The following is a 23,279-nucleotide window of genomic DNA, read 5'->3' as shown; positions in this document are numbered from 1 at the left end:
TCCTATCCTCTCCTCAAAACCATCTCCTTGTTTTATAATAGATGTGCATTTAGGACCTAATAATTACAAAGCCTCTGCCTTGGTAGATTCAGGAGCCTCATCTTATTTTTTAGATGAAGAATTTGCTAGATGTCATAGAATATCATTAATACAAAAAACTAAACCTGTACACGTAGAAGTCATAGATGGTCGTCCGTTGTCTTCTGGAGATGTAACTCACGAAACACTTCCTGTAGATGTAGTAATAAATGGTCATAGTAGTTGCGTAATTTTTAATATAATTAGATCTCCCTCTAATCCAGTAATTTTAGGCTTATCATGGTTAGAAAAGTATAATCCTCGAATAGATTGGATTTCTCGTAAACTTGATTTTCCTCAGAGCATTAGTAACAGTTCTATTAACCAAGTAAAAAACCATGAGTCTAGTATAGTAAAACTCACACCTATAGGTGCAAAAGCATTTATACACGCAGCAAAAGAAGGATCAACTTTTGCTATTTATGCTGCACCTATTTCTGAAAGCGTAAAGACTTCAAGTGGCATTCCAAGTCAATATCAGGATTATCAAGACGTTTTTGAGAAAAAGAATGCAGATATTCTTCCTGAGCATCGCCCATACGATTGTTCAATCGATCTCAAGGAAAGAACTCAGCCACCATTTGGACCAATTTACAGTTTATCGCAAGATGAGTTGGCTGAACTTAAGACATATATTGACGAGAATTTAGCGAAGAATTTCATACGCCATTCAAAATCTCCAGCAGGAGCTCCAATTTTATTCGTAAAGAAAAAGGATGGATCTTTACGAATGTGTGTTGACTATCGAGGACTCAACAAGATCACAATCAAGAACAGGTATCCATTACCTTTGATATCAGGACTCCTTGACCAGTTAAATCAAGCTAAGATCTATACAAAAATAGATCTAAGAGGAGCATATAATCTAGTACGGATCAAAGAAGGAGATGAATGGAAGACTGCGTTTCGAACCAGGTACGGGCATTTTGAATATAATGTCATGCCTTTTGGACTCACGAATGCACCAGCTGCTTTTCAACATCTCATGAATGATGTATTTCATGAATTCTTAGACAATTTTGTCGTCTGCTACCTAGACGATATCCTGATTTATTCTAAGAATGTTGAAGAACATGAAATACATGTTCGTCAAGTATTACAAAAACTCAGAGATGCAGGATTGTACGCCAAGATGGAAAAGTGTGTATTTCACACTACTCAAGTTGACTTTTTAGGATACATCATTTCAAATGATGGTCTTATGATGGATTCTAAGAAAGTCCAAACAATCATGGATTGGAAGATTCCAAAGACTGTGAGAGATGTCCAATGTTTCTTGGGATTTGCCAATTACTATCGGATCTTCATCAAAGACTTCTCACGAGTTGCAGCTCCACTTACACGCTTGACTAGTAAAGATAAATTCCAATGGAATCAAGAAGCGGAAGCAGCATTTGAAGCCTTGAAGACATCGTTTGTCTCTGCACCAGTCTTATATCGTGTTGATTTTTCCAAGGCATTTTTTATGGAAACAGACGCATCGCATTTTGCCTTGGGTGCAGTTTTATCACAAATGGGAACAGATGACAAACTTCATCCGATAGCTTTTCATTCAAGAAAATTCTCAGCAGCCGAGATCAATTATGAGATCCACGATAAAGAACTTCTTGCAATCGTGGATTCCTTTCAAGAATGGCGTCATTATCTAGAAGGTGCTTCTAGTCCAGTCACTGTGTATACAGATCACAAGAACCTCGAGTATTTCATGTCAGCACGCGTGTTGAATCGTCGTCAAGCTCGTTGGAGTATGTCTTTGTCAAGATTCGACTTCATTATCACTTATCGGCCAGGAAAACAACAAGGTTTGTCCGATGCCCTGTCTAGACGTTCTTATTTTGCACCAAAAGAAGGAGATGCAACTTTTGAGCAACAAAGAACGGTCCTCTTGAAACCGGAGCAATTTCATCTCCGAGCAGTGAAATCAACATTGACTGTTGATTCAACTTTTCTCAAGCAAATCCAGTCTAGTATGTCCTCAGACCCTCTTGTTCATGATATCGAGAATAATTCTTCCAAGTCTCATGATTCTTCTAAGTTCGAGTTCAAGAATAATCTATTATATTTTGAAGGACGCCTATATGTTCCAGAAGGAAAAGCACGTTTGCGTGTTCTTCAAGCACGTCATGACTTTCCAGCAGCAGGGCACTTTGGATATAATAAGACTCTGGAACTCATATCAAGAGATTTTTGGTGGCCACAAATGTGGAAGTCAGTCAAAGACTTTGTACAATCATGTGATATTTGTTCAAGATCAAAAATTCCTCGACATCGACCTTACGGACTTCTTCAGCCATTACCTATACCAGAACAACCATGGTCTTCTGTTTCTATGGATTTCATCACAGATCTTCCAAACTCAAGATCTTATGATTCTATATTTGTGATAGTAGATCGTTTCACCAAGATGGCACATTTTATGCCATGTACAAAATCTATCACAGGTGAAGAAACAGCTAAGCTTTTCATTGATAATATCTATCGCTATCATGGATTACCTAAAGATATCATATCGGATAGGGGAACTCAATTTGTGTCGAGATTCTGGAGGACTCTTTTCAAGATTTTAAAAGTGGACATAAAGCTATCTTCAGCTTTCCATCCTCAAACTGATGGACAAACAGAGCGCGTAAACCAAGTCTTGGAACAGTATTTAAGGTGTACCATCAACTACCAACAAGATGATTGGACAAACCTTCTGCCATTGGCAGAGTTTGCTTATAATAATACGGTACATTCTTCCACGCAACAAACACCTTTCTTTGCCAATTATGGCTATCATCCACGACTTGATATTTTTGATTTTTCAAAAGTTGATAATCCTGCAGCAGAAGATATGGCAAATCGGTTTTCAGAGTTACATGCAATAATGAAGGCGCAGTTGAAGAAAGCTCAAGAACGACAAAAGATAAATGTAGATGTATATCGTAAAGAGCAACCACAACTCAACGTGGGTGATAAGGTATGGCTACTTCATCGCAATATCAAGACCACTCGACCTTGTGACAAATTGGACTATCGTAGGCTTGGCCCCTTTTCTGTTTCTGAACAGATCAACCCAGTTGCATATCGGTTACATCTACCGGAGTCAATGAAGATCCATCCTGTATTCCACGTGTCTCTTCTTGAACCATATAAGACAGTGGATATACAAGGAAGAAGACAAATGCCACCGCCTCCTATAGAAGTAGATAATAATGAAGAATTTGAGGTGGAAGAGATATTAGACTCAAGGCAGCGCCGAAATAAGCTGGAATATCTTGTTCATTGGTGCGGATATGATATTAGTGAGCGCACATGGGAGCCATCCAGGAATCTAGCAAATGCATCAGCTAAAGTCAAAGTTTTTCATCAACGACATCCATCAAAACCAAGATGAAAACCTCTCTTATAAAAGAGACAAGATTGAGGCAAGATAACATTCAATTTCCTATCCTTGTTTGTAACTTCTTTGCATTTTGTGACGCTAATTAGATGGAGAGCCAACAACCAGCGGATTCAACTCAAGAACCTTCGTTTGCTGACTTACCGGATGAGACATTGCGATTGTCACAACCTTCAAGACGACGCAACCAAAATGAAGACCCTCAAGAACGACATGTTCTTCCTCGAATAGATGGTGAGATACAACGCGTTTGGTATCACGACCTTGGAAGAGATTCTCGATGTTTGGTGATATTATTGGAGATAGGAACGACTCCTAATGGTGTTTCAAATGTATTATTTGAAGGAAGTTATGAAGGCCTCAACAGTGATCAAATAACAGGGTGGTCTTCTCGCCCTGGAATGGGACACTATCGATGGCTAAGAGGACCCATCAACTATCTTCGAAGAGAACAAAGATCAGAGTATGTAGCAAATACAATTCACCGCATATTAGATTTTCTCAATATATAATCACCGCTCCTCATGGAACTCGTCCCTAGAAGGGGGGGTAATGTCACGGACATACATATAATTACCTATATGAATAGATAAAAGTATGTAAAAGTAGGTTAATTGTGTAATATCTTCTAAAGAAGCTTCTTAGAAGCTTCATAGACGCTGCTTTGACTTTATAGGAGTCTATAGTTGACTTTTAGGTTAGAAACTTGGTCAACAAGTTAGCCATGTGCCACGCATGTTGGAAGCTTAAAGAACAAGCTAACTACGTGGTCCATCCATAGAAAACTTGCCTTGCAAGCAAAGGCATGTGGCCTAGAAAGTCAACATATATTGGAGGTCTTATAGAACATCGCCACGTGGCTTCTAGTTAGATAGTATATATAGAGGCAAGAGTGAAGCCCTCTTCACTCTTGTCAACTCCTTTCTTGCTTCTAGTCTAGTTTCAAGGGTCTCTAGTTTTCTTGTATTTTGGCAATAGCCATTCCAGTTTCTTTCTTAATATACATATTTCTATTTTGTCCTATTTCTTTTTGAGAAAAGTCTCACTTACTCTTTAGCTTTCATCGAGTTCTTGTCCCTGACACCATCTATAAGTAACTGGTATTGGAAGTGAGAGATATCTTACTTTATACTCTCTTTGTGATTAATCTTGTTGATACTATATATTAGTGACTTCAAAATTCTTTTTCTTCAATAATATTAGTATTGAAGTATAAATGATACATACCTTTATTTGTATATATTGTAATTGTTTTGTCTTTAGCTTTGAAGACCATGAAGTTTGTAGAAGCAAACTCATTTACATCCACTTAGAAGATGATTATTCAATCTTTTAACAACCTTACAAGTTTAGTACCTTGGAAAAAGATAGCATCTAGACTTATTGTTAAGAATTATTGACTGTAAGTTTAATTGAGTTTTTTAATGAAAAATATATTTGTGCTATAGTTATGCCTTTAAAGAAAGATATTTTTGGCAATTGGATAAATAAGTAGATGTGTGAAGACTACCATCTAATTAATTATAGAACCAAGTCTAATTAATATCTAATGCCAAAAGAATTATTTGATATAATAAGATTTTCTTAAGTATTCAATACTTTGGATCTAAGGTCTAATTATCACTAGTTATTAGTACTTGTTAAAGAACTAGTGAAGACAATATTTTAGAGAGTTGATTAAAATAACAAAGATCAACTCTATTATTTAAAGTTCTTTCTATTTAGCCTTAAGAATGTATGAATTAAGTTTCAAAGGATGATGGATCATATGTTGTTTCATTTTTCATTTGCTAAATATTACATTGATAATGTTAGAATTTTTAGTAGCAACTCACAAAATCATGTGAGGCATTTATGAGTAGTATTTGAGCAATTATTGCAATGGAAATTACATTTACATCATGGCGAGTATAAATTCTTCTACAAATGGTTATCATACATGGATCATATGATTATTCCAAGAGCTCTTGGAGTGCAGCAAGTATAGATAGATGCCTTACAAAAAACCTTTGTATCAAGAAATATTTCATATCTTTGAATTTTTTTGCATTGATAAATTACTACCAAAGATTTGTAAAGAACTTAAGCTTAATTGCCAAGTCTTTGACTATTCTCATAGATAAGAATTAGCTATAGACTTGGAATTTTGAGCATCAACATTCATTTGATATGTTAAAGTAAAAGTTAGATTTAGCTCCAATACTTTGACATTTGCATGCTATTAAATCTTTCTAACTATACATGGATTAGAGTACAATATGACTAAAAGTAGTCTTAATATAAAAAGATGATGTAAGATGTAAATATATCTTTATATATATATATTTTTAAGAAGCAACAATATAGAATCCAATTACTCATCTTATAATCTTCAAAATTGTATTCTTGAAGATTGATGGAAAAAATTGTATTCTTAAAGATTATTAAGTATACATTATTAATCTGAATATTAAGAGATTTTTTTATAATCCAAATCTTTTGAAAGAAGGCTTAATTGGAGCTCAATAATATAGAGATTGTAATAGAAAAGCAATTCATGGATAACATGCAACGACATACTTGACTTTAATTTCAAATTCTACAATTAAGGTTTTTGATAAAAGTTTAAATGAGGAATTGGATAAGAACTAAGTGATTAGCAATGTATTAGAAGATCTTACAATCTTGTAGAAGCTTCAATAAAAAATATTTTCTTTAACTATTTCTATCATAGCAAGAAATATAATTAACTATTAAATAATAAGATTTTATTAGAAGAATAATTTTTTATTTCATGTATAGCTTGCATGAGCGAGGTGTATAGTTCCAAGACTAGATCCAAGAATTTCTTTGATACAACAAGCATATAAAGAGCTTGGATATTTTTAAATACGTAAGAAACATTCTATATATTGCAATTAATATTAGTGGAATGATATACATCAATAAGTGGTCACATATGTCTTTCAGTGTGAAGTTTGTGATTAGACCAAATCAAACTTTAACACCTTATTATCTTAGTTGAAGCCTTTATTTATCAAAAGCTGGATTATTATTGATCTTTAGACTTTGCTAGGCTACTTGTTCTTACTTCATATGGAGCTAAATATGTATTGGTGATGGTAGAGCATTTTAGTAAGTAGATTGAACTTAAAGCTTAACCACAAAACTCTTCAAAATTGGCAACTATGGCTTTTCTTAATCATGTATTGGCATGTTTTGAAGCATCTACTAAAGTCTTAATGGATAAGAAAAAAAGTTTCTTAAAGTATTTGAAGCTTTATATGCGAAGGCATTGATAGATTATTGTATTACTTCTAGAAATCATTCTAAGATATATGGCATGATTAAATGGATTATTTAGACTATCAAGCATGGTTTATAGAATTATAGATTATTTTATGGCTATCATTGTGATTGAAGCTTAATGTTGCCTTAGATTATAATGGATTGCAACTTTAATCGGTAGGCATCTTTGGTATCTTATAGTCCTTATCAATTGTTGTATGGACAAGAACCAATCCTACTAAATTTAGTATGTGAGAAGATAGCTTCAATTGTGGACTTAGATGATTCTAGTATTTGGACTCAATGTCTATATAATTGAGCAAAGTTCTTTAAGAAGGTCATATCTATAATAATTGAAAACTTATCTATTATTCAACATTAAAATACCTTATGATATACTTGGATTCATAGTAGAGCTTATCAACTTCAATTATGGGGATTTTCTAAAAAAGATAATGTGTATTTGCAATGTGAGGTGCCTACAACATTTAATATTAAGGTAGGACATATAATTCTATATGTAAAGGATGTATTATCCAATAGTATTTTGTTGCTTGAAGGCAAAGATGGACATGAGTATTAGAAGCATTTGAAAAGTTTTGTTCCTTGTCATCTTCTTATTGATGCTTTTGTATATTCTAAATATATAATTGTGTCAATTATTCTTTCTTTTTTTGTATATGATGAAAAGAAAGAAGTTGCTACTTTGATTTTGTGTGATCAATATCAATATAGGTAGCATATAGCATGTTTGATGCCACATTTTTTAACTCTTTTTTTAGGAGATTGGATTTGTCCTTATTATAAGTAGTCTTTCAACCATGCCTCATCTATTAATAAATATTAAAGATTTTTTCTTTCACATTTGTTACACGTTTTGGTAGTCTAGCTCCAATAACTTTGTTTTAGATGAGTATAATTTTGTAGCAACATTATTGTAGCATTTATCTTTAATAATATTTATTTTATAGTCTTAGCTTAGTAGAGGGATTTATAATCAACTAAAAAAGAGGAAGAGGAGAGTAAGGGGACACTTGAGAGTGTATTGATTGTGTATTTGTATTTTGTTTAAATTATATATATTGTAATTGGTTTGTAGCACTTGATGTGTTGTATGTAACGATCTTTGTTTACATGACATCTTATTATAAATAACATAATCTTTCAATTTATTTATTTTAATATATAAATACATTGATAAGTCCATATTAATTTTTTTTAATAAATAAATTTTATATTATATTATATTATTTTAATTTCTATAAAAAAAATCTCAATTTATAAAATAATTGTAATATATTCTAATTAATATAAACATTGTACATCACATATAAGAAGAAAAGATCGAACTTTCTTTAAACATCTCAAGACTTCTTATTTCTTATAAAATATGGATTTGTTACAAGTCTTGGTATTTATACTTTTTTTAGATAGAAACTTTATTTATATTTTTTTATGAATTATGCATATTATATAGATTCATAATATTTCACTATATATATATATATATATATATATATATACATAATTTAGTATTATAGAAAAAAATTATCTAATTTTAAAGATTAAGAATTTTATAATCTCTTACCATAAAAATAAATAAGAGATTATTCAAAAGATTCTACAATGTAGTTATTTGAAATACATTGCCAAAAGCATTCAAAGTTCAAACTTGTTAGATGATTGACTTAAGAATTTTTTTTGTAAGATTTTAATGTCTCATATGAAATTTTTTGTTCAAGTATTTCTCTCCTAAAACCTACAATTAATTAATAGTTAGACTTATGTTAAATTAACTCTGGAAAAGATTTTTTGTTCTAACATTTTGATATAGATTCTAACAGTTTTTCTATTTCAAAGTTATATTAAACAAGTTCAAATAGGACTCTGAAAAGAATTCTAAAATATTTTAAGACACTTTGCTATATTGTGATTTTCATATATATATATATATAGATGAACCAGATAAGGCACAATGAAAATTAGACATTTCAAAAATAACAGTTAAACAGTTATGTTATTACATATATAATTCTAAAGTAAAACTTCTACTTGAATTAATCAGGCTTGTGACAGGATGGTGTTTACAATTGTTCTTAAACGTGAGTAATTTTATGGCCTGTAGCTAAAATGTATATATTTGCTCAGCATGTGTAACTTGGTACTAAATAATTTTTGTTGAACTATATATAAAAGTTTGATAGTTGCTGCTACATTTTGTCTATTTACTACAACTCTCCAACATTGTAAGTATATTTGTTTAAAGACGAAATCATTTTGGTTTCATTTCCTTTTCTTTAAATTCTATCCCATCATTTGTGCTCAGAATAGTTCATTCCCTCCACCTGTCAACTCCAGGGGATGGAGTTTTAGGGATCATGTAATCCACAGTTGTGCTTTGGCCCAACTCACAAGAACAGCGCACACAACTCCGTCACAAATATTAAAGAGAGAAAGCCGACGCGGATAACTCTCATCCAATGCAGCCATCTTCAAAGCTTCATCCGTGCCGCTGCCTAATCCACACAAAACGGAATGGATGGAACGCCGTCCAACATATGTAGAAGCATCTCAGCCCTGCGTTGCGGTACATCGCGGGGGAACGGGTGGAAGCTTGGCTTGGAAAAGAAGTCCCAAGTGGATAATGTACTTTCTGTGGAAGGCCCTCGTCTCTTCCGAGCCATAGATCTGCTTACTGACCCGTCAAAGCGTCGCAACAGCAGCATCAATTCGGTCGTTGTTTGGGTTCACAACTGGTGGCACCGCTGTTTGCGAGGCAGAGTAGCTCGGTGACTGCCCTCCGTTCTTGTTCGAGCCTCAATTCTCAGGAAGGAGGGGAGAGATGGCAGCTATGGCACAAGCCTCCATTGTGAATGCTCCCGCGACCTTGGGCGCCGCGAGCTCCGTCTCGAGGACGGGAGATTTCCAGTCTGCTGCTAGGGTGCACTTCGGTGGAATTGCCGCCAAGGTTCCGGGCGTGCTATCTAGGCGGAGGTTGGTCGCTGTGCGCGCTGCTGTGGCGGATGTGGAGAAGTTGGACAGGCTTGTATCTGAAGTTGAGCAGTTGACCTTGGAAGAGGCTAGGGTTTTCACCGAAAAGCTCCAGGAGAGGCTCGGCGTGTCTGCTTCTTCTTTCGCATCTCCGGCAGGAACCGCTGCCGGGGTGCCTGCTGAGGCTGCTCCTGCCGTGGAGGAGAAGACAGAATTTGATTTGGTTCTTGACGAGGTCCCGTCCTCGGCTAGAATTGCCGTTATCAAGGCCGTGCGTACTTTGACTGCTCTGGGGTTGAAGGAAGCGAAGGACATGATTGAGGGCTTGCCTAAGAAGGTGAAGGAAGGAGTGAGCAAGGAGGATGCGGAAGAGGCGCAGAAGGCATTGGAAGCTGCCGGAGCCAAGTGCAGCATCAAGTAAAGCGTCGGTAATGCAAGGGTAGGGACCCAAACCCCCGCCAGGAACTTTTCCTAACTCTCTGGTATTCAAAACCTTATAATTTTCGTGCCGTGTGAGGGTTCTGGAATAAAACCTGGTCTCGGGCCTTTAGCGTATAGGAAGTGTCGGTTAGGTATAGTAGAAAATCACTTGTCGACGCTACATTATTATTTTTTCGTAATGCAGAATCATGACGCCCTCAGAAGAGTTTTTGCCCCATTTGCCTTAAGCATGCATGCATTCCTGTCCGGCATGTTGACAGCTTTTTAGCCTCATAGTCTGTTTGTCGCGTTAAATTTGAATACGATTGAGTCTGCTCCGAATTGATTTTACCTGTTATTGCATGTCGACGACTACATTATCGATCATACGCCTTCCCTTGCATTGAACAGTGGCAATGTATGCATATTCATTAACTCGCTTTCTGGAAGAACGTGTTGTTCAGTACGAGACTGGACAACCTGAATACCTGACTGGAAAAGTCACTGCAGATTCAAAGTTTGTATTCTCTAACTGTATCGCATCGCAAACTCGACTTTTAAATCTGCACGTGTACCCTGCGCCATCGCCCGTCGCGGGCAGTTCTCAAGACCTAGTTCAGCCTGATTAGTGTATGACATGGAACAAATACATGTAGAGTTTTTGCATTGAGTGCAGCTGTACTCTCACTGCGGTCCATTTTTTCCTGTTAAAGAAGATTTTGTCTGAGGTTTTTGACCAGGGCAAGAAGTCTCTTCACTTGCAAGATTTACAAAAATTGTTTATTTGAATGATGAAATCTCCAAACGTCGAAGGAGTTCACACTGATACTGTGAAATTTGTGCGACGTTCAAGGCAGACTGACAGGAGTACTACAATTCTACGCAACAGTTGTCACAATCTTATACATATCTGTCTACAGTGGTCCGGATAGTTGCCATTACTTAGTATCAAAATTCTCGACAAGTTCAGAAATTACTAAAAGTGGAACAATATTCATTTTTAACGTAGGGAAAATGCTGCAGAGTGCACCTTCGTGATCCTTCTTTTGTGGTCAGAAGAATGTAAATCTCTTACGCGGCGAAGGTCATTTTTTTCTGGCAGTAGTGTGAAATAGCGCGTTCTGTTACCTACACCAGGAAAATAGTATGCACTTCAGGGGGGCTTGCTCCCTGTTCTCTCAAGACACTGTCTCTTGTTGCACCAGTTCGACACAGTTGTTCATTAATGTTGCACATTAAGATTTCATACTTTCGTAGCATGTCTGGGAAGATGAAAATAACAAAACCCGCAGGAGGAGATTGGTATGAAGCCCAAACTTAGACCAGGAGAACTATTATCGCAAGGCACTACAAATGCAGTTCAGTACCAGGATGCAGACCATAATCTCGCACAGGAAGATCCCCATTATGCTCTGGGTTGTCGTTAAGGTAACTTTCTTTGAATGACTTTCAGCTTGATTGTAATCCTAAACTCCAGTGGATAACATCTAGGTCGCCACTGGGTCGTTTGCCTCTACTGTGTTCAGAATACTTCTGTAGAGGAGCAATCTCGGTATCAAATATTGCTCTCTTCAAAGACGTGCACACAAATTGGTAAGCAGGAGTTCCTGCCAGCAATGACCTTAACATGATTTGAGACTACGTGAAGCTTGGGTATGTAGCTTCAAAAGAGAAGTAAAAACGAGATAAAATAAAATAAAACAGCAGAACTTCAGATGTACAGGTCCAGCTCCGTGAAATTCGAGACAATACTTTCCTTACATATCAATTCAAAGAATATCAGCGGGGACCTGCATGTTGAAACTGTTATTTAAAATTTGGAGCTCAACTCTCACTACTAACTTTGTCAACTAGGGGGAAATTATTATTTTTTAATTTTTGAGTAGAGCAATCCTTCAGTACTTTAGTCTTGATCACATGGGAACCAAAATTCTTAGTTGCCAGGAGACTCATGAGTAGCATGTCGGAAATTTAATCAGCGCTCTAAATGATTATATGCATTAATGTTCGACTTATTTCTCAGATTTCAAAGAGCAGAATTGTGACTTGCCTGCGAATTAGTTTCTACCCAGTTTAATGCTTCATGACAGTCTCTACTGAAGGACACCAACACGGATTGCAAATTTGAAGTGGTTTGATGACATTTCTGTCTCTAGAAAAACTTCTCAGGAACTTGAGAGAGTGCATCTGTCTGGATCTCCATCTGATGGCAGACTCTGGGGGGGAAGAGAAATCGAAGGCGGAGAGACGCTGCTCCACGGTCGTCTATTTTGGAACAAGAGTATGAGATGTTATGTAATGACTGTACACATGAAAGTCCTAAAGTGTGCTAGCTTAAAGGGGCGCCAAACCGACTTGAATTCTAGAGATCAAGCTAGCATTCTAAGTCTTGGAAGGATCATGCGATACAGTTGCTAACTAGAAAATACCTAACTGCAATTCGTGAATACACAGGGTCTGAAGCTCCGAAGTTAACAAGTGAAACTGTCAAAGGTGGTTCAGTTGTCGGCGTTGCCTGCACAGGGCAACGCCGCAGAAAGTCGTGAATGGTACACTTGAATTTTCCGATGACATCTTCAGAATCTATGAGAAGTTATCCCGTCACGGCAGCAATCACACAGAGCACTGCATCAAATCACCCGATAATGTTGAATGAATCGCACCCATCCACCCTCTATTCCAAAACATTCGGCACCGTGGACTGAAAAGTTGCTGTTCACATTGTGACATAGGATGACACCGAGTGTACCAAGATTAGCAACTCAATTGTTACCCTAACCCTAATTTAAAACTTCTGAGCTTTTGATTAGCAGCAGTTAAGCTGTACTTAAGCTAGGACGATCCATGTGCTAATTACGATTTAGAAATTGAATGTATTTTGTGACATGATTGTTCAATGTTGAGAGCACCTTTACTTTAACATAGTATCAGAGCGATAGATGATCATTCCCTTTGTTTAGAGAACATCCGGTGAGTAATATTCCCAGAAGAGTAAATCTGGTCAGTAATACTCCCGATGCAAGACGGTGTTTTAGAAAGAACATCTCTGGTTCATCGATTGTGAGAATTTAGAGTGGCAGGAAAAAGTCAGAATGCATATTTACGAGAGAGGAACAAACTTGAAGGTGCAAATTACAACACGTGGAAACTGAAGATGAAGATCTTGCTGAGGTGCTAGAACATGAGGGAGATAGTCAAAACCAAAATCCTACCTACAACATTTCTAGTTCAGATTGGAGGTATAATATATCAAAGTTTAGTTTTGCCAACTAAAGAACAAAACAATAAAATATTGATATTGTCAATTTACAATGATCTTAAAGATACTACAATTGAACATAATAATCCAACCAATACTTGGGTTGCACTATAAAATAAATTCCATTCAGGTGATATCTTCCAAGTTTTGTTATTATCTACCAAATTGTAGAGCATAAGATTAGGAGAGGGAGGATTTGTAGAAGGATACTTAAGAATACTCATAACATCAAGAATCGTCTAATTGCTCTTGTACAAAAAGTTGTTACTTTGATATTAGTTCAACTAATCTTCAATGGATTACCTTAAAGCTTTGAAGGAATAATCTAATCAATATCAGTAGCTAATACATTGCCAAAATTCACATGTATATCTTCCAAACTCTTTACGAAAGCACATAGAATGGACCTTAGAAACAAGCAACTTGGTGATAAAGAAGCACTTTTAATTCAATTCAAGCAATTCAATATTAAAGAAGATGATAAAAAAAACAATTGAGAAAGGTCTTGCATGAATCAATGTAATTACAAGGTACTTCTTGAAGACAAGGAAGAAGATGAAGGATTGCCAACAAAATAGAAGGCTTTTGAAGATGCTATTGGATTCTTTGCCAAAAATAAAAAAAGAGAAAACCACTTATGTTGTATTATGTGTTGTCTTGTTTGAGAATATACTAGGTACCTAGCTGTAGAAGGTAAGGTTGTGTTTTAAAAGTATCCAAAAAACCTTAATAAGTTTCACATATATGAAAAGAATATCATTCGAATTTCAATTCAAAAGTTCTAAAAATCACTCTTTTTAATAGCCTCAATCATACATAAATCCCAATTACCTTGCTACTTTCATATTTAAGTAATTTAGATTTTTCTTATAAGCCCTAACTCTAATCAATGAGCTTTGGCAAGCCGTAACTTCTAATTTGAGTATCTACTTGATGTGAAATTTTGCATGCAATTGGAAATGCAAGTCTTTTATACGCTCAAGAAATTTTAGTCCAATCCAACTTACAAATTGTGAGAAAACCTCCAAAAATTGTATTGATATTACTTGGCTACCAACTTGAAAGGTGATGTAGAAGTTCCAGCAATGATTTTTCCTTCTCCAACTATTAACTTCTATTCAAAATTGGTATTTAGCTTGATCTTCAAGTCTTCCAAAACCATAAAAATTTTTACCTTGATCCGACTAGTAGATCTTTAGTATCATAGAAACCCTATCCAATCTCAAATTGCCAAGTTTAGGTATGTTCTTGTATCAAAAGACTTGCATTAAATTAGATTATCGTATGCTGAAACTTTTTCCTATTTGTAAACAACTCAATCCTATTGCCTATCAATTACATCTAGCGGGATCTATGAAGATCCACCTTGTATTTCACATGTCTCTTCTAGAGCTGTATAAGACAATGAATATCTTGAGAAGAAGATAAATGCCACCTCTTCTTATAGAAGTGGATAATAACCAAGAATTTGAGGTAGAAAAAGTCTTAGAATCAAGATGGCATCAATATAGGTTGAAATATCTTGTTCATTGGCACAAATATGATACTAATGAATACACATGGGAGCCATCAAAGAATCTTACAAATGCAGTAAAGAAAGTTGAAGACTTTCATCAACGACATCCATCAAAACCAAGATGAAGAATAGCAAACCTTTGCTATAAAAGAAACAAGACCAAAGGAAAATAACATTCTACCTTCTATCTTTTATTGTAGCTTCTCTGTATTTGTGATGAGATGGAGCACCAACAATCAGCAGATTCAACTCAAGAACTCTCATTTGCGGACTTACTAGACGAGACATTGTGATTGTCACAACCTTCAAGACGATGAAATCGAGATGAAGATCCTGAAGAACGACATGTCCTTCCTTGGATAGATGGCGAAATACAACGTGTTTGGTATCACGACCTTGGAAGAGACTCCCGATATTTAGTGAATTTGCTTCACAAATGATGAATCAACAATCAATGTTGATTTTATAGCTCGAAGATGAAAATGCTCGGGCTTCAAGAGAATTGATCTTTGTTGATCAAAAGATGCATCTCCTTCTTTTGGTGTTAAATAAGAACATCTAGAAAGAGCGTCCGATAGACCTTGTTGTTTTTCGGGTCAATAAGTGATCTTGAAATTGAATCTAGATAAAGACATGCTCCAACGGACTTGACGACGATTCAAGACACGTGCTGAGATGAAATACTCAAGGTTCTTATGGTCTGTATATACGGTAACTGGACTTGAGGTGCCTTCTAGATAATGATGCCATTCTTGAAATGAATCCATGATTACAAGGAGCTCTTTATCATGGATCTCATAATTAATCTCGACTGCTGAAAATTTTCTCGAATGGAAAGCTATTGAGTAGAGTTTGTCATCTGTTCTCATTTGTGACAACACGACACCTATAGCAAAATCTGATGCGTCTGTTTCCATAAAAAATGCCTTGAAAAAGTCAATGCAATATAAGATTGGTGCAGAAATAAATTCCTTCTTTAAGGTATCAAATGATGCTTTTACTTCTTTATTCCACTCAAGTTTATCTTTACAAGTCAAACGTGTAAGTCGAGCTGCAACTTGAGAAAAATTCTTGATGAATATTTGATAGTAATTAACAAAGCCCAAAAAGCATTGCACATCTCGTATTGTTCTTAGAATCTTTCAATCTATGATAGTTTGAACCCTCTTGGAATCCATGATAAGACCTTTGTTGGAAATGATGTACTCTAAAAATTCAACTTGAATAGTGTAGAATACACACTTTTCCAACTTGGCATATAATCCTGCATCTCTAAGTTTTTGTAACACGCGACAAACATAAAGCTCATATTCTTTTGTTGTTCTTATTATGTTCAAGCTTTAATATACCAAAGCAATTGAACTAATAGAAGTGAGTTCAAACACGAGGAAAGACTGGTTATATGAATTGGGTCTGTTAGTGTCATAATTGACTGTATTCTGGCTATTTGAAATCAATTATCAACTACAAAATATCAAGGCTTACTACTTCCATCTTAATTCAATCCATAATCCATTCTACGACTATCAATTCAACAATACTTTCATATTTTTATCCGTTCATCTTTCACTTACTCTCTTTGTAATTTAGATATATTCAATTACTGATATCCAACTTACCTATTGTATTCAGTTTTTCAATTCATCACACAGAATTACGACTCTCATAGTTTGGCCCTCCGCTTATGACTCTCACAATCTGATCCTTTGGCTTACGACTCTCACAGTTTGGCCCTTTTGGCTTACGACTCTCATAATCTGGTCCTTTGGCTTATGACTCTCATACTTTGGCACTCCAGACTAACTTCTTAATATTCAAAAACTATCTATTACTCATCAACAACAAAGAAAAAAAAAGTAGCACGAAGCTTGTCCCGGCTTACAATTCTCACAGTCTGGCCCTGATCTCTCTTTCCTCAACCTATTTATCCTACCAAAAAGATGATCCGTCGGCCATCGGATTCCAAAGATTATGACCCTTTGAATTTTTAACCATTTATTCTACTAACAACCTACTGTTACCAATTAAACTACCTAACCATTAGTATAATTCTCAAGGTTATCAATAATCATCCAGTAATTTACCACAAAGTTTATTTACCTATTCTACATAGCCCCACTCTTAATTGTGCAGTGTCTTTGCAAACACACAATTGTTACCTATCTAAAAACTACTTAACAAAATTCTACAAAGATATTATTTTCTATGACCCACCCAATTGATCATTTGTTGTATTATCGAATGTGTGTTCCACCAAATCTGGTTCCAATTACAAAACTTCTTCCTCCTTCTCCAGTCCGTCCATCAACTCCTTCCTCAACTAGTTTGAGAGATCTTCATTATACTCTCCCAATTCACGGACTTGAACTTCTAGTTTCAAGATCTAGACATTTTGAAGTTTCAATTATTGCTGCTGCTGACTCATCCATTCTGGAACATCTTCAATTGAGACTTGTAACCGGCTCCTCATTATTAACTCTTAACTAGAACTACTACTCTCAAAAATACAAAAAATATAAGAAAATAGAACTCCAGCCAACCCAAAACAACAGCATAGAATAAATTTAACTAGTGCCCCACTCCTAATCTTTTACTACTTGGTGATGATGACAACATGTTACCCATACTGTCTGTGAAAGATAATTGGAAGTAATCTTTCTTGGTGGCCGTATTAAGTTTCCAAAAATCCTGATAAATTCGGATTTTTCCATTCTTTTTTGGCACCATCACGATTGGAGAAATCCACTCACTATTCAGTTCCGGGTAAATAAAACCAACTACAAGAAGCTTGTCCAATTCTTCCTTCACTATCAGAGAATATTTAGGATTACGATGATATTGCCTCTGTCGTACCAATTTAGCATTTTCCTCTAAAATGATACGATGCTCACAGACTTCAGCGGGGATACCTTTTAGATCAACATAAGTCCAAACAAAAGCTGATTTATGATGTAAGAAAAATTTTGTCCAACAGATTAACTCTTGTTTCTTAATACCTTTGTATACCTTAATTGTCCGAGACTTTGCTGTGATTGCCAAGTTGATAGTTTGACATAAAGGTGTAGCGACAATGTTCGGTTTTAATCCCCGCACTGGTTTAAAAGTAGTCAATAAGTTCGACATGTATGAAGTACTGAATCCTCTCTCTAAGGCACTCACATGGTGCACATTATACTTTGTCATTTAATCAATACTAACTTTAGCAAAGATTTCTGAATCCGTCGGATATATCAAGTACTCCCCCGAACATCCACATTGGTACACCACTCCAGGTGTTGGTCTGCTTCCACAGATGCGTCTATAATCGATGCTACTACATCATCATTGGTGCTAAGCTCATCGTCCGATGTCAATTCGGATGCTGACAATTTAGATTCTCCATAATAGTATAGTGAGTATATTTGTAACACCATTTTATCTCCGCCCTTGCCAATTGTCGAAGTACCTTGACTCCAATCATTCTTGGCCTTCGCTTGATAAAGCCTGGGTCGTCCTAATAAAATTGGATATAATAAAGTTGAATGTTGTAATCAAAAGACAATGTAGTCAATTTCATATGCAATACCGATGATTATAGTTTGAACACTCCGTAAAATATCCATCGGTTTAACTCGGCTATTATCTGGGTCAGGGTTCAAACTGACTTCACAAACTTCCTTATTGCCTTGCCTATGTCGTGTTAACGATGAATTCAATGTAGAATGGCACTCTGGTGCGATCGCTAGAAGTTGCTTCATAGAAATAGAAGGCCGAATAGTATTCAGATCCTTCAAAATGTCATAGGATATCATATATAAGGTAATAGCCAATGCCTTCTTCCTTTTCATTGGTTTGAATTTAATTCAGTGAGGTAAGATATTCTTTCGCTTTGGACTCGAAATTAGAACAATAGATAGAGCTTCCTTGGAATTTGCACCTGTGAGAAGATCTTTCAACAGATAGGATGTTTCTCAAAACTGTGTAGAAAACAGTGTCGTGGTAGAGAGAGTTTGCCTCAAGAAAACGCTGGGCTTCTAGCTGTCTCTAATTATTCAATCAAGCTTGAAAATAAGGGAAGCCCTAAGTTTATATATAATTTTTCTCTTTTTGAATAATTATACAAAATACACAATCCTCAAGTAACCCACAACTTCCAAAATATGATAAAATCTTCTAAATCCTTGTTTATTCTTATGTGGAGATTTTCCCAAACTTCAACACCTCATATCTCTTAATCTGACCGTCCAAACAAATTCTAATTTTACATGAGGTATTGATGTATTTTTATTAACTTCTACAACAAATTTCAACTGCAATTCGTTGTAGATCTTGAGATATCTTGAAATCCCTAACAATCGCTTCAAACCCTTGTCTTTATGCATCTGCGTGCAATTTTCTTCATATCTCACAAAATATAAGTTTAAATACCACGAAATTTGTATGTATAGCTTTTTAACACAAAATTTTATATTCTCCCAAAAGTTTGAGTCAAAAATTCTTCCGAAAACTCAAGTTATGGCTTCAACTATTACTATAAACAAACCCGCTTACTTACTGCTTTTGATTTGGAAGCATCGCCTTCAACTCCTTACAACTCCTTCATATAAACTCCAAAAGCAATAATTCTTTCATAAAAAATGTAGGCCTTGAAATCGCCATTCCAGTCGCACCTTCCAATCTTCAAAAGCTGCTATAAAACTCCTCGTATTCTCAAAAGAGTAACAATATGTCTTTAATATACACCTTAACTTCAAACGGTTATAACTTTTTTACCCTAACTCCAAATTCTCTAATTTTTGTACACAAATTGTTCTCCAAATCCTAAACTTTACAACTCTAGCTTCTAATCTCCAAATTCCCTCGAAAGAGGAATCCTAATCCCTAATAAGGCCTCATGCAGCCTCCTTGAAGCCTATTGGGCATGGTATTCGACCAATAGGGATGAAGTTCTCCATTCCTTGCCTTCATCCGACCATGCCTTGCTTTCATCCCTTTCAATTAGCCTCCTATTAGTTTAGATTTTCATCCTTAGGTTTCCACCTTCTCCCAAGGCTTCATACTAAACATTTAGGTCCTATATATATATATATATATATATATATATATATATATATATTTTAATATCAAAATCAACAGAAGTAAAGAAACAAAGTAAAGTTTCTTATACCAAATCCTTTTAATTTAATCTACTAGCCACTCTAACACACATCTAGATTTATCAACATATAATATGTTTTAGCTAATTTTTACATATTGTAAGCATTTATAGTACGACATCCACCTCCTCCAAACCTGCACATCCTCCGGCATGTGCCAATATGACCATCTTTGTTTGCTTCATTATTCCCATTTCTTTTCCATCTTCTACTTCATCTAAACCCAATGTTTTAAAATTTGGAAGATCACTTGAAATAAAGCTGCTATGTCTTTTCTTAAATGCCTTGATCCACTTTCCAACTATAGGTATTTTAAATATTATACCATCTAACTCTCAAAATATATGTGTTTCATTGTGTTGCATTGTTGCAACTATATATGACTCAAACTCTCTTTAAGAAAATTTCTTCTATATATTATATTGATATTCTAAAGTACCATTAAAAACCTCTGTTTACATATCTTCCATATTATTTGAAACTCTCAATATCTATTTTTGGTTGATATCGATGGACCATTTTCTCCTATCAAAAAGTCTCTTAGACATGATTTTTCTCTCAGAGTCATGAATAATCAATGCTAAAACCATATCTTTAAGCTCTTCACGCTTTACTTTTGTCCAAAATAAATGAGAATAATCCACCTTTTCTTCTTGACCACACTCAAAGTTATAGTTAAGAGTATAAATAAGTACCTTTGTATCCTTGTGAACCATCTTTTCATTTGATATTTCTTCAACTATGAATTCTTGAATTTAGATGGTTTGGGCTTATTTTGCTAAGCCTTGCACTCCTCCATATTCAAATTCACCTTGATTTTGGATATATATTGTATCCATAACAATCCCTGTATTACTCATATTTATTCCATTAAATATTTGTAAAACCTCATTTTTCATTTCTCCATTGAAAAACTCTTCTATTTCTTCAACTTCTTCTTCTTGAGCCTCACTAGAGCCAATTTTTTGCTCTTCTTTGTAGCCATCATTAATCACAAGATCACACATGAGAGTGAATACTTGGCCAATTTCTTCTTCTTCTTCTTCTTCTTCTTTTTTTTCTTCTTTTTTTTCTTCTTCTATTGTGTGAGTATCCAATGCTTCTACTATAATAGCTTCATCTTTGGATTTCCATGTATCATCTTTCTCCTTCTCTTTGTCTTTCTCCCACCATTCTTTTGATAATGATATATCTCTAGGATAAGTAGAAGAAAATACCTTCACTAGCTTTTACCCTTCATAAGCTTCTTTATTACTTAAAGATCTCTTCTTGCTTCCAAGTTCAACATCCTCCTCATGAATAGCTCTATCTTTTTTTTTCTCAACCGTGGCATTATGCAGATCATCATCATATTTTTTTCCACATAAATATGCTTTAATATTAATAGCATCAACTGGATCATTCCACCCAGTCATTTTTCTGATAGCTTCAGCTCTCTTGATCATGACTTCTGTAGTTGGTAGGAAAATAGCCTTAAGTACTTTTTGTTCAATTGTAACAGAGTAAGACTCAGCTCCTTCTCCTTGTATGGCATTATTTCTTGATATTTGCTCTTCTACCAATATTTTCATGCCACCCTTCCCAAAATTAGTCTTTAAAGGCTCATTTGAACCTGTGAGTCTTATCCTGCCCTCTTTGAAGTATATAATACCATCCTTGATTGCACCTTTGTAGCTATCACATTCACCATGCTTGTGGTTTGGATTGTCATACCACATACATCTCTCTACAAATCCCTTTGAGCCTTCAATCGTCTTTGATGAATTTGCTATTTGAGATTTCTTCAACTCAGTCATTCCCACCTTCAAATCTTGTATACCCTTGATCAATTCTTTAAGAGTACCATCATTAATAGTCTTGATCATCCTTTGAGGTGGTCCTTGATTCTAAGATGTAGGCACTGGTTCCAATATCGATATTAAACCACGAGTCTTAATCTTCTATTGTTTAGCCAAAAGTTCCACAGTTTCTTTTACTAGCTTCCAATTATTTGTAAAACCACTCTCAGATGTCTTATCTGCTAGATAAAAGAAAAGCTTGTCTTCCAAATATTCATCAGCTGTTTGTAAAAATAATCCAATTTTTCTTATTTCCAAGAGCTACCTCTTTTGCCGAGGTAATTGCCCAAACGTGGTCTCAAATTCCCTGATTAATTCATTTGGAACCAATTGATTCCCTGGCCTTTACTCAATCCACTCCAAAAAAGTCTATCTTGTCATTCTTTCTGAATCTTCTTCAAAAAATTCATCTTTCAAGAATTCTTCAAATTTCTTCTATGATATAGTCTCAGAATGTAATTTTTGCACCTTTTCTCTGATTTCTGGTACCACTGCCAAATCAAAGGTGGTAATCATCTTCATCTCTGAAAATTGATGCACCTCCATTTTACATGTGTAAATTCTTAAGAACTTGGTGATATTCCTTCCATCAAACCTCCCAACTTTGTCCATTACTACTTATAAGGCCTTAGTAGTGTTTCTATCCTCTCCGTGCACTTGTTGCCTTTCTTCCTTAAATTGAGCAAATGCCCTGAATAAATCATAGGCACCCACTCCTCTTGATAATCCAAACCCTAGATTTTGATCCCTTATTTCAACTTGTTGAAAAATCAGTGCCTTAAGGCTCTCTCAGTGGAAGCACCAATATGTCGGGGTAGAGAGAGTTTGCCTCAAGAAAACGCTGGGCTTCTAGCTATCACTAATTATTCAATCAAGCTTGAAAATAAGGGAAGCCCTAAGTTTATATATAATTTTTCTCTTTTTGAATAATTATACCAAATACACAATCCTCAAGTAACCCACAACTTCCAAAATATGATAAAATCTTCTAAATCCTTGTTTATTTTTATGTGGAGATTTTCCCGAACTTCAACACTTCATATCTCTTATTCCGACCGTCCAAACAAATTCTAATTTTACATGAGGTATTGATGTATTTTTATTAACTTCTACAACAAATTTCAACTGTAATTCGTTGTAGATCTTGAGATATCTTAAAATCCCTAACAGTCGCTTCAAACCCTTGTCTTTATGCATCCATGTGTAATTTTCTTCATATCTCACAAAATATAAGCTCAAATACTACGAAATTTATATGTATAGCTTCTTAACACAAAATTTTACATTCTCCCAAAAGTTTGAGTAAAAAATTCTTCCAAAAACTCAAGTTATCGCTTCAACCATTACTATAAACAAACCTGCTTACTTATTGCTTTTGATTTGGAAGCGTCGC

At 35.2% G+C, this 23,279-nt stretch overlaps 1 protein-coding gene across 1 annotated transcript; it reads left to right on the top strand.

The window, feature by feature from the left end:
* The first annotated feature begins 9,302 nt into the window (after nucleotides 1-9,302).
* On the top strand, nucleotides 9,303-10,374 carry LOC112281867 (large ribosomal subunit protein bL12c). Its single transcript, XM_024518829.3, has one exon. The coding sequence runs from the start codon at nucleotides 9,570-9,572 to the stop codon at nucleotides 10,137-10,139; it is 570 nt and encodes a 189-aa protein (XP_024374597.1). The 5' UTR covers nucleotides 9,303-9,569; the 3' UTR covers nucleotides 10,140-10,374.
* The last annotated feature ends 12,905 nt before the right edge of the window (nucleotides 10,375-23,279 follow it).

This window comes from Physcomitrium patens, chromosome 4 (genome assembly GCF_059467195.1).
Source record: "Physcomitrium patens ecotype Gransden chromosome 4, ASM5946719v1, whole genome shotgun sequence".
In the NCBI taxonomy this organism is placed as follows: domain Eukaryota; kingdom Viridiplantae; phylum Streptophyta; class Bryopsida; order Funariales; family Funariaceae; genus Physcomitrium; species Physcomitrium patens.
Note: the sequence above shows the minus strand (reverse complement) of the source record. Positions and strands in the feature narration are given on the sequence as shown.